We start from the raw sequence: 13,302 nt of genomic DNA, 5'->3' as shown, positions 1-13,302 counted from the left end.
CTTAGTGGCGCTCGGGTCACTTAGATATGTGTGAGATTTTAGCTACTAGTAAAATGTGTCACGCTGCTGAAAGGGTGTGCCTAACGTCAACTACGGGCGTACCTATCGCCACTAATTCAGATGTGGATGTTGCTGCCTGTAGCACTGCATTAAATGAAAGAAAACTCTTCTGCCTCTCTTGCTGCGTGTGTGTCTGTGTGGGGGAGAAAGATATAGGGGTTATTTTGGTTCACTCTCTGACAAATTCCTTCTTAGATGGACAAAATCATGTGCACTGCAGGTGGGGCAGATGTAACATGTGCAGAGAGAATTAGATTTTGTTTCTGTGCAGGGAAAATACTGACTGTTTTATTTCTACACTGCAATATAGATCTCACTTTGAATTAAAACCCCACCCAAAACTAATTATATCTGAACAAGTTTTATCTGCCCCACCTGCAGTGCACATGGTTTTGTCCATCTAAGAAGGAATTTGTCAGAAAGAGTGAACCAAAATAACCCCCAGAGAGAGAGAGATAGACGAAAAGTGAGTGCATTTTTGAGAAACTGGGGGGACTGCAGACTACGGTGCTGCTGTCTGCATCACTGCATTTAAAAATAAAAAAAATTAATGCAGGGGAGTGCCTGCTGGGCCATGGGGCACCCCAAACATCCATTACCCATAGCCGTTTCAACTCCTGCAACCACCATAGTTACACCACTGCACCCCTATATTACATACATCCCCCATATTAAAGCCAGTTCATGCACCTGTTTTGCATTATACACAATCCCCACTCCCCCAGTACACACAGATCCCATTCCATACATAGTCCCCACTCCCCATTATACACAGCCCCACTCGATACACAGCCCCCACTCCCCCCAGTACACACAGTCCCCATTCCCCCCGTACACACAGCCCACACTCCCCCAGTAGTACATATATTCCCCACTCACCATTATACACAGCCCCCACTTCATACACCCCCCACTTTCCCAGCACACACAGTCCCCACTCCCCTCAGTAAGACATACAGGGGCAGATGTATTATAGCAGCGCTTATCGCGCCGCTATAATACTTCCTGCTCCGCCTCATTAACGAGGCGAAGCAGGAGGGGAGGCCGACAAGATGTATTAACATCTTGTCTGCCAAAGCGGGGGAGCGCTAACTCCCCCCTCCGGCGATGACCCCTCCTGGAGATAGCGCATCAGTTTATACTGATGCGCTGTCTCCTGTCCCCCGGCCGGCTGCACTGGGCATGCGTGGGATCTCGCTACTCATGCGAGATCCCCAGCGCAGCCCACAGCTGACAGCAGGGACAGAGCTGTCCCTGCTGTTTAGATAGGGCTTCGCCAGCCTGATGTTGGCGAAGCCAAAAACGGCAGCGTGCGGAACGGTCATACATTCAGCCTGCTATCATTTAGATAGCAGCGCCAATATGGACAGGGGCGCATAGCGCCTATGTCCTGTACCGCACGCTGGCTGCTTCATACATGGGGGAGATGCGGTATCAGTGCACATAACATGCGCTGATACCCCTTCTCCCCCATAACGACCCTTCATACATCTGCCCCACAGTCCCAACTCCCCCTGTAGTACATACAGCCCCCACTCCCCCATTATATACAGCCCCCACTCCCCCCAGTAATATATACAGCCCCCACTCCCCCAGAGCACAAAGCCCTCACCCAGCAGCTCACACCAGGCAGAGGAACAGGAGGAGCATGCTGGTCTGATGCACAGTGTCTGTGTGATCCAAGAGTCCGGGGCTGGTTTCAGAAATACGGGGGACCCCTACGCTTTTTGTCCCCCGTATTTTTGGAACCAGGTCCGGCTCAATGAGCCCGGGGCTGATTATGTACAGGAGGGGGGACCTCACGCCATTTTTTTTTTTAATCACAAAATCGTACAATTTACCAAAATCGCACCTTTTCATGACAAAAAAAAATCACACTTTTTCATGGCTAAAATCGCCCTATATCGCGCTTTTCATGCTGGAATACGCACCTCATTAAATATGCGAATTTGCGGCAAAATGCAATTTTAAAAAACGGCGATATAGGGCGATTTGAGAAAAAAATTGCATTTTCTCAAAACGGTAAACCCAGTAAATCTCGCCCTTGGTTCCTGTCCGAAATACTCATCCGTCCGAATCAACTAGAATAAGGGCCATTATGTCTACTTCGGTAATAGCATTGTGCTTTGTAGCATATTAGCTGGATAATGATAATTTTGGCCATGAGCAAGAAATCTCATATCAATACTAATAGAGGGTACATACGGTGAGATATGCACTATTTTTCTATTCGATTTTGCTTATAGAAGCAAAATTGTATAGTAATCGAATAGAAAATCGAATAGTTTTTGTACATGTGATGCAGATTAGATCCCAGTTCGCGATCCCGTGTAGTGTAAATCGAGACTATATAGACCATATAATATGGTACAGAACTGTACTATATATTCAACTCTAATGTGAACACTGTAACCAACCCAGATACAGATACAGACCCAGATCGAATAGGGGTCGAACAGAAAGTGAAATCTCACCGTGTGTATGCACCATTAGTGTTATTTTCATGTTTGTTTTTGTTATGTCTGGTCATCATTTCCTATGGTAGCTTTTGAAGGTCATCTGATTGCAACATCTGTCTGTTTGTTCTTTGTCTGCTCACATGGTCCTGCTGTTGTGAATATACCACTCTTAACTGAACATGTCTGTATATAGTAGGCATTTGCTAATGGTGATATGTTTATCAATCCCTTTGTGGTAAAAATGCTGAAAACTGCCATTTTGATGCCATTTCCCATATGCACAAAGCCCAAAAAAAGCTTAATTCCCGGAACTCCTCTCATTGCAAAGAACAGCGCTTTCGAAAAGAGATTTTTAATTGCAATTGTACTGAATTGCAATGACAGCATTTCTGAATGATCAGTGGGTGGGACATATCACAGTCACCATGCAAAGCTTGATACATCCTGCCCTTAAAGTATTAAACAACATCTGAAAATAATTTGGCATTTATTACATAATGAACGCAGAATGACAGTAACGAGTCCTCCCACCATTCCCTGCACATTGTGTGTTTGTGAGCAGGGCCCTCAAACCTTTCTGACTGTTGGTTAAAACTCAGTTTTGATTTATTATCATTCATTTTTTTCCAACGCTGAGAATACTGCTGGTACTTTAGCATAAATGTTAAAAAAAAATTGTAATAACAAAAAAATGTTGTTATTATTATTATTATCATTATTAATAATAAGAAGAAGAATAATAATAACAATATAATAATAATAATAATGTATTCAGTTAAATAGTTTAATGGTGGAAAAATCAAAGCAACGTCCAACTAAGCTTTATAGTAGATAAGAGAATGCTTATACCGTCATGCTAATAGTAAACAGTACATTTAAAATAAGAAGTGAAAGGAACATAATGGTGAACTTGCCAACTACATAAACTTTTTATATTTGGAAATACACACCCTGATACTCAGTGGCAGTTCCTTGAGTTGGTGCCAGTTACAGACACTGACTTCATTCATCACCATTTCTTACTGGCTTTCTAATGCATTCCGTACTCTAACCTTTGCCAGTTCTGAAGATGCCATGGTGGTGATGATTGTGTATGAGAAGCCTCTTCAAAACAAAAAAGACAAAGTATACAGATAATGCTAACAACATCACAAGGTAACTGTAGTAAGATACAACAACATTACTGACCGTTTACAGACAGCTACAGTTCGCACTAGATGAGTTTTTAAAAGGGCCCTTCTGAGCGTTATCGTTTAAAAACTCGTCTAGTGTATATACTCAATATATCATTAACAATGTGCACTCCTGCGCATAGTTAATGACCCCCCTGTCGTCTGTGCATGCAGCTCAATTTGACAAAATTGTCAGCGACTGCATGCACAGCGGGAGATCCAATGAACAATATTGTTCATTGTATATGGGCCATATCGTTTGCCAAGTGGCTCACCACCAATAAAAATAACTATATTGGAAGTAACGCTAATCACCTAGTGTGTACAGGGCTTTAACATCCACAGATTTAGGACGTATGTAGTAAAGCTGATTTGCAAAAAAAAAAAATCCAAATACAGACCTTATCGGAACATCCACATAAAATCAAAGCTTTCCCAGGATGTAGCAAGAAGTGACCACAACAGATATCTCCATTTCTGATCACAAAACCTGACCCTACAACTACCAAACTATCAGATTTACTAAGCAGATCATGGTCAAAGCAGACATTGCCATCTGAAGACAGCATTAGCCCATAGTGGCCTATGGGCTACTGCAGCGCATATTTTACTTGAGACTGAGGGATCCTTAAGGTTCCTCTCGGATGGCTCCCCTGACACATGCGCATGCCGATACCTGCATATCCAAAGTACATACTCTCAGTCGGAACCTGGTAGCAGAGATAATACTCATGGAAAATATATATTTATGCTATTTAAAAAAGGCTGAATTTTAACTTTGTGGCACCTACTGTACAGGGTTTTTTTTATGGCAACTCAGCTAAGTTTCCCAGTATACTTTACTAGTTTTATTTTTGCCAGGTTTTTTTTTTTGTCGATTTTGATCGATTTAAAATCGATGCTGGTCTTCCATGGCACACACATTTACAATTAATAATTAATCTAATATATATCTGTCAGTTAATGTGTAACAATTGGAAGAAAAACACTGATAGAGGGGGGTATTCAATGTCAGGGGCACGGCTGTCGAGCTAGCGCGACAACCGTGCCCCTGTCCCGTTCTCAGTTAGCTCGCCTGGAGCTCGGCAGTTGGGATTCAATGTCCCGGCGAGAAGGGGGCGTGGCCGCAAATTGCGGCCGGGAAGTGACGAGCTGCAGATGGCAGCTCATCACTTCCCGGCTGTTCTCGGCAGAACGAGCCCGACAGCTAGAGATGTCGGGCTCGTTCTGCCAGGAAACCCTGTTCAATGCTGTCGGGGAAGACAGCATTGAATAGGGCCCGTCGAGCATCTCCTCCACGGGAGATGCTCGACGGAGATTGCATACCCCCCTAAGAGTGATAGTAAATCGATCAACATCGACCTGTAATAAATATACTCCTTAGACATTGGTAAATTTCAAATGATTGGACTGTACAGGTGAGCATCTATTGCCCCTTTCAGACCGCACTTTTTACCCGTTATTTAGCATTTTTTTTACTGTTTTAAAACGGTAATTTGTGCAGTCTGAAAGGTGCTGAGTGAATTTACCAGTTCTTATTGAACTGGTATTTCTAAACGGTAATAAAGCAGGGTCCTACCCATTTCAGACCCGTTTTTTTTCATCCACTGTTTTCTATGGGTTTAAACGGGTTCAGCGTTGTAAAGGAACAAAAACTGCATTGAAATACCATTTAAGGACAAAAACTGCACTGAAATACCATTTAAAGACACGCGGTGTGAAAGGGGTTTTAGCTGGCAGACCCGTTTTTAGAAACATGTTAAAATACCTGGTCAAAGCCAGTTTTGCAGTCTGAAAGCAGCATATGACGATTGAGATAATACAAGATTCCTATGTATAAAGAAAATCAATACATGTTTAAAATCAACTCTGACGTGGAAATCCCTCTCTTCTTTCCACAAGGGTTAATAGGAAGAAAGTATTCTGACATTTGCCATATTTTGCATTTGAATGTCCCTCACATTGTATTCTGAGCGTGACCCAACACTAGATTGTGACTGCCAAGAGTAGGCAAGGACAGCGCACACAGCTGCGGCTATGAACCACAAAGTAAAACCTAAACAACATGTGTAATTTAAGCATATAACCTGAATAGAAGTACAATAATTTAAGACGCTAGAAGCCAAAATAAACACTTATGTTTATGAGGGAAAGTTTTATACAAGTTGGGAGAACATAATGCAAAAAAAAGAAATGTTTCTTCCCTCTGTCACACTGAGTAGAGATAAGGTACAAGGGGATAATTCAGGGAAATGATTTCCATACTGTGTGTGTGTGCGTGTGTGTGTCAGTGAAACATATGGTAGCAGAAGGCAGCAGCTTACACAGCATGGCCAAAGCCAGGGCACCTGCTATATTTTATGCAGCGTAACTTCAGCACTAACTTTAATGTGTCCCATTCACCATAGAAATGTATAAAATCTTACTTGACTTCTTCATACTTCCAAATACAGTTCTCCCTTTTCTTTTCCCTTTGCTGTCTTCAAAGTGACTGGCAGCAAACCGCAATGCTCATAGGAGAGGGAAGGAAAGCGTTTAGAGAGGGAATCACTATGAGACTGTAAATAGTAGCAGACTGCAGCTTCCCAGCTCCCTGGTTACAGCTATATGAGCCTGCCAGAGAGCTCCTGTAAAACAGTCAGCAGGGGAAACTCAAGCACCACAAACTATGGATAGCACACTAGCTGACCACTAACTAATGCTTTAGGATGCTTTGTGTGTGTGCACGTGCAGGTGTGTGTGTGTATGTATGTATTATATATGTATATGTGTGTGTGTTTAAAGGATATTTTGGGAAGGCTAGACTTAATTGTTTGGAATGTATTTGAAGCCTTAATAATCATTCACTAGGTTTATCAACCTCCTCTTTTCATTCAATGGTCTTTGAAATATACCCTTCAGATGGGTACACACTGGGCAGGGCTGTTTCTAGACTACTTGGCTCCCAGTGCGAACAGGTAAAAATGCGTGCCCCCACCATACATGTAAAAAATAATTCCAATCGCCCAAGAGAGGGGGTGTGGCCCTGCAGGGAGGGACATGGCCTTGCAAAAGAAAGACTAACTTACACCCCAAACAACTGTTAGTAAATGACTGAACAGTGGCCTTAAAGCAAGCATGTCCAAACTGTTGCCCTCCAGCTGTTGTGAAACTACACATCCCAGCATGCCTTGTCATAGTTTTAGCAATCCCCCATAGCAAAACTGCAGCAAGGGATGATGGGACTTGAAGATTCACAACAGCCGGAGGCAGGGCTGGATTAAGGGGGGGGGGGGGGGGGGGGCACAGGGGTCAGTATACCAATACACCACTATGCTGGCTACCTAAATTACGCAAATTACATAAGGAGCTTTGCTAATACATAAAGGATCATATCCCCACTCTCCACGTCATACCTCCAGTGTCCACGTGGGCGTGGAGTTAACTTTAAGTGTGGCGAGCCACCGAGCCCGAAGTGTGGCGAGCCCCACGACGGGACGTGGATAGTGGGACTGCGCTCGCCACATTTTCGAAAATTAACTCCACGCCCACGTGGACACTGGGGGTATGACGTGGATAGTGGGGATATGATTGTGTTAGTGTGTGTAGTGTGTGTGTGTACTGTGCATTATACTTACCATGCAGGCTGTCCCCAGCACTCGGCTCCCCGCATCGCGGCCGCCATGACAGTCCTTCCCGTGTACGCCATTAGTGTAGTGCCACTGGGGGAGCAGGGAAACCATGTCATGCTCCCCCAGCGGTGATTACGTGTAATTACATCCAATGCTGCACTGACGCGGGCCACCAGCGCTGAATCCCCGGCGGGCACCCCACCGCCCGTCCTTCACTGTCCACCCCGCTGCACGAGTAAGTGAAGCCCCCCACACCCTCTGCCCGGCGGCCACTGAATCCCTGCCGCCCAATGCCGCTGAATCCCCTACCCGCTGCCCATCACATATTATCAGGGCGCCCGCCAATGCCTACGCTAACAATGTAGCCAAAGCTACGTTGTCAGCGTAGCGTAGCCGGGCGCCCGGCTAATACATAAGTACCTATATATATTTTTTTTAGCTTAAGGTTTTGTGCATGGGAGTGGGATAGTGCTGCAGCTTCGCCTATCGCCTATGTGACAATGATTAATGGTGCAGAGCATCGAGAGCCAAGGCACACTGACTGCACAAGTGTGCAGTGCATTGCTGGGAGTTGACTAAGTCCTATGAGACTTTGCACAACAGGTCAGAGGTTGAGAGGCTTGTGCTGAGCTCTGCTTGGTAGAGCTCATCAAATGCTTCTCAGGCCCATGGAGGACAGCAGCAGCAGCGGCCTCATCATGGGAGGGTTTTTAATTAGAGGCAACGCTAAGCCTGTCAGGGCTCCTACAGAGTAAGGTACAGAGGGACAAACACAGGCTTTTTTTATGTTGTAATATATCCATATATATATATATATATATTTATGTTTATATTAATCCCCCCCTGCAGTTAACCATTGACCAAGTTTATACTGCCTTTACTCTGTGTTTTGACAGTGTAATATTCTCCCATGCAGTTTGCCAAGTAATAAAAAGTGGGAGGGGGCCCCCCTGTCCAAAGTGACCCCCGGCCCCCCGAAGGCTTAATCCGGCCCTGGCTGGAGGGCCAGAGTTTGTACATGCCTGCAATGTAACCAAATGCATATCTGAGCACCTGAGCCATCTCCCTTCCTTACTTTGCAACACTATATGAGTAACGCAATATATATTCATTATGCCAGGCAGAGTCCCTATTACACATTAAGCCAAGTAGGGCCCCCTTTTACACATGCCAAGTAGCGCACCTTTTACACATACAACCGAGTAGAGCCTGTTTTTTCAAATCCGGGCAAGCCCCTTATTTATATTACATGAGGTAAAGCCCCCTTTTACACATTACACCAGGTAGAGCCCCTGTTCCACATTAATCCTAGTAGATCCCCTTTTACAACAACAGGTAGAGCCCCTTTTACTCATTATGCCAGGTAAAGCCCCCTATTACACCAGGTAGAGCATCTTTTACACATACTGTAACGCCAGGAAGAGCCTCTTTTACACATACTGTAATGCCAGGAAGAGCCTTTTTTACACATTACACCAGGTAGAATCTTTTACATATTATGCCCGGTAAAGCCCCCTTTTACACATTACACCAAGAAGAAGCCTCTTTTTACACATTACACCAGGTAGAATCCCTGTTAGACATTAAACCAGGTAGAGACCCCTTTACACATTACATTAGTTAGTGCCCTCTTTTACAACACCAGTTAAAGCCTTTTTTACACACTGGGGGAAATTTAATAGGATGAGAGATTCAGAAAGTGAGAGATTTGGTAAGAAATCTCCAGTTTTTTAAAGCAGCAATCATTTACACTGCAAAACAAATTCGATTTTGAAGTATAAATGATTTCCGCTTTAAAAATACTGGATATTTCTTACCAAATCTCTCACTTTCTCAATCTCTCATCCTATTAAATTTGTCAGGAAACCTTAATGTAGAAACAATAGCTGCCAGGCTGAGGTTATGCCACACCCCTGATGAAGTCCCTAGTGGTGATGAAACACATTGGGCCTGGTTTATCTGACAGTGTATATGGGGTGCAGATAAATTCTTTCCAAAAAGTTTTACATTGCATGGGCCTAGCTGAAGCTGGGAGACTAACTACCTTATATATATATGGATATACTCTGAGGCTAAGATGTTCATATGCTGGATGCTACTGTTTCTTGATGTACAGATAGAGCCATCCTCATCTAGCCCTTTATTAGGATTAAGTGAGCCAGAGCTGTCGGACTTATTCCTATGCTAATCCCCTACAGTATTGGTCTATGTATTGTATTGCAGCTGAGAGCAATAGGCCTTGGTGAGCCATGCCTATCCAGAGAAGACTAGCAGAAGAAGGCTCCATCTGTATGTAAGCATGGATACAGGCACATTTCTATACTCTCGTGGGCCCACCTCCTTCTCTATGGATCAAGTTCCAGGCTACTGTATGCACTTAAGTTATACATATATCCCATTTTACTGCACAGTGTTATTGTGTATTTTCTGCAGTGCAATTCTGTTATTAATCTGGTACATTATCATGCACTAGCAGTACTGTCTTTACTATAAATATATTTATCAAGGTGCTCAGGGCACTCTCAAAATGCTTAGTCATACCTCTGTGATGGTTGGCCATATATCTAAGCATGGGTCCCTACCACTGCATTTCTCTGGTGGGTCGTTCATGCCCTAGTAGGATACTGGCCCCACTCGCTGCGCCACTATGCTGTGTAGCGGGGCAAGGTCATCATGCTGCAAATTTATGGCCATGCCCGTGCTCTGCCCAATAGCACCTATTTTTCCCCATCACATCCCTTAGCCATGCCACACCCCCTGCTGCACCAATCCGACTGCCTCCTCCAAAAGCAGCCATATTGTCGTCAAATATGATACAAGCAGAGGCGCCACGAGTGGGGGAGCAGGTTCCTGAAGTTCCCGGGCGGCTCAAGGGGGTTCGGACGGCCATATGCTGCTGCATTACATCGCAGTAGTGATTGGCCATCTTAAGAATTTAGTGTGCTTTCATAAACAGAGCATAATGAATAATGCCCTTGCAGACTGGAAGCTGGCCCAGTTCTGCATGTAGCTGGCTGAAATCACAAAGTAGGGCTTTTTTCTGCCTCAGTGGAAAAAGTCTGGCTAGGATTGCACAGGAGCTATTTTTGCTTGTTCTCTGTGAAGTAACACTAGGGTTGCACTAGGTGAAGATCTGTTTTCATCCTAGCTAAGTATGTAACTTTGTAACTTGATAAGAAGATGGGATTAATAGTACATTAATATTCCAAGAGATCAGTGCACACAACAACTAATGCTAAACGTTGTATGATGAATTTAAGCAACTACCTTAATAATTATATTTCAGACATCAAGGATAAATACATTATGCAAACAATGAAGCACACAAGACTTTATGGTGCACTTAAACTGATCCATACTTGCCTACTTTTGAAAACTAGTTTCAGGGAGGTTATAGTTGGTAGTAGAATTTTGTACAGCGCCCCATTGAGGGGGCGTGTTATGCTCCACCCAAAGGGCGTGTCTAGTTCCATATATGGAGAGTATTGTGAAAAGAGATTGTGAACATGGCACCTAGAAGCGTGGGTGTCTGAGAGGAATCTTCTAAAATGACTTATATCCAAATGTAGATGAGCCCCAAAGCAGTTAGTAAGAGCTACTATACTTGGTGAAGTGCTGGGAAATGGCGCTGATGGTTAAATGTAAATTCATCTATCTCTCATTCCTTTTTTCCCCAAAAATGTAACAGTGTAATGGGGGCTGGATGACATGAGGAAGATTGATAGACTAATGAGGGAGAGAGGGAGATTGCTCTTATTTCAGGGAGTCTCCTGCAGAATGCAGGAGGGGAGGCAACTATGAACTGATCTGGTTCTATAGCGCTTCCAATATTTTTTTTATTTCCCAATGTCATGTCTTCCTATTGCTTTCTTATCACTTCATGCTGTAATGCAATGTGCATGTGACTAGGTCAGTTTGTACGTCATACTCCATAATCAGGTGACCTGCCAGAAGTAAAACATAAGAAGCAAACAGCACAGCATGCATCATGTGTCTTTCCATAGCAACCTGTCATTTCATTTGGTTTACTATACGCAGGATTGCCTACTTTTAAAGGGGAAGAAGTAAAAACAGGACCCAGACAAGACCCCAGAATGCCGGGGGGTGTCTTGTCCAGGGAGGATCCCTGTGATAGCTTTCACCAGTGACATGGGGAAGTGGAGATCACAGCCTCCCCGTGTGGTCCGGACCGTTCCGGTTTTTACGCAAACACATCCCCTCGCATGCTGCCCAAGAAACCATTTAATGGTCACCGACCATTGAATGATTTCTCTCCCCTTTTATTTTAGCTGGAGTCCATGGAAAGTCAGCTGGTGCTGACGTCATGTGACGTGAGCTGCCCGCCCCCGGCAGGCATCGGCTCATCTGCAGTCGCAGGGGAACACCCAGTGTTTTCATGCGGAAGCCCATAAAATGCTGGGTATTCCCCTGCTCTCGCCCCTGCCCACCTCCCTCCCTCCCCTGCCCGCCTCACCTCGGCAACTGTGATAGTCGCCAAAGACGTTCCTACTTGGACCTTGCACATGTAAATAATGGCATGCACAGAGCCACACCATCAGTCAATGGCAAGAATATGCCGGGGACCGATTCAACCTCAATCAGGCCCTATATTTGCTGAAAATTACAGTTGTCCTGGTCAATTGGATTTTTACCATAAGCACACATCTAGTGTCAGACTGGGGCATAGGGGGGATACACTGGTATTGGTCATGTTTAGGGGTGTGGCCAGTCTCCAAAAGCATGTCTAACCATTAGAGAGTGCATGGGCTGGGCCCCCGTTTTTGGGCAATACCTGACTCTGGTGCCTTCCCTATGGAGGAGTCCAGCCAGTGAACACTCCGCAGATAACCGTTTGAAAAAGGCGGCACTCAGAGGCTGCTTGGTGGGATAACAATACGTGCGTGTTTAACATTTCGGGGAACTGGTCCCCTTCATCAGGATCCTGTTTCCCAAAACGTTGATTAAACACGCACGTTTTGTTAACCCACCAAGCAGCCACTGAGTGCCGCCTTTTTCGATCTGATATATATTATATATATATATATATACTGCTAGTTCATGCTTGATAGTGCCACCTTGATAACAGCAATGTACTGTAGAGCAGAGACAGATTTAGTCCTCATTGGGTCCAAGGCAAGATACCGGTTTGGGGCACCCCCTTCCTCAAACAATCCATAGCACTAGATTTCTGTTCCTTATTGCAGGTGGCATTGATATAGTACCTTGGCACAGTTGTCTACTCTCCTGCATTCTGCAGGAGATTCCCTGAAATAGGAGCAACTCTCCCTGAAGAGTGTAGAAATTTCCCTGATTTCTCCTAAGCCATATTATGCAGCTGTTACCTTTTTTGGGGGGGAAAAACTAAATCAGCGATATATACATTTGGTATTTGCACTTGGAATTTATTACATAGGCATCACATTTATTAACACACGTTGTGCTGAGAGAGAAGAAACTAAATATCACAGCAAATAATTGCCAACAAATTTTCCAGTATTGCAGGCAGCACTGTTGTTATCAATACTTGCTACATTTCCCAGTGTATAGTTATTAATGTTATCTAGAAATATCTCGCAACTAGCATTGAAGCACTAGCCACGCCCTTTGGGTGGAGCATGACACACACCCTTATACTGCCAAATATAATCTTCCTGATAATAGTTTTCAAAAATAGGCAAGTATGTTGCACAGTCTACAGATAAGTGCTCTGTAGCGTAAACACCAGCATTGTGTACAAATCTGAATCAGGCTCTAGGGGTTTTGGAAATAGACTTAATACCTGTGTCACATTTATAGTAAACTGACTGTCCAAATAAAGTGGATGAAACCATTTTGTGAGTCCAAACGCTTTTTATCCTATCAAAGAACACCAAAGGGACTTTGGGACTATATGGGCAGGGCCACGTGATGTAGTGGTACCATGCAGTAGTCGTGCATTGCTACTTTGGGAACATTTTGGAAACCAATATATCATTATGGGGCCTTTTTTGGCCTGCTGAG

At 44.2% G+C, this 13,302-nt stretch overlaps 1 protein-coding gene across 1 annotated transcript in view; it reads right to left on the bottom strand.

Annotated features, from left to right (window-relative positions):
- CEP85L (centrosomal protein 85L) overlaps positions 1–6,260 on the bottom strand; it is a 224,354-nt gene extending 218,094 nt beyond the window's left edge. The window contains exon 1 of the mRNA XM_083176817.1: positions 6,118–6,260. Within this exon, the coding sequence (XP_083032943.1) occupies positions 6,118–6,130 (13 nt within the window). The 5' untranslated portion in view covers positions 6,131–6,260. The remainder of the gene's footprint in view (positions 1–6,117) is intronic.
- Positions 6,261–13,302: the final 7,042 nt, after the last annotated feature.

This window comes from Crinia signifera, chromosome 3 (assembly GCF_055691185.1).
Source record: "Crinia signifera chromosome 3, ASM5569118v1, whole genome shotgun sequence".
Taxonomy (NCBI): domain Eukaryota; kingdom Metazoa; phylum Chordata; class Amphibia; order Anura; family Myobatrachidae; genus Crinia; species Crinia signifera.
The sequence above is the reverse complement of the archived record's forward strand: the minus strand, read 5'-3'. Positions and strand labels throughout refer to the sequence as shown.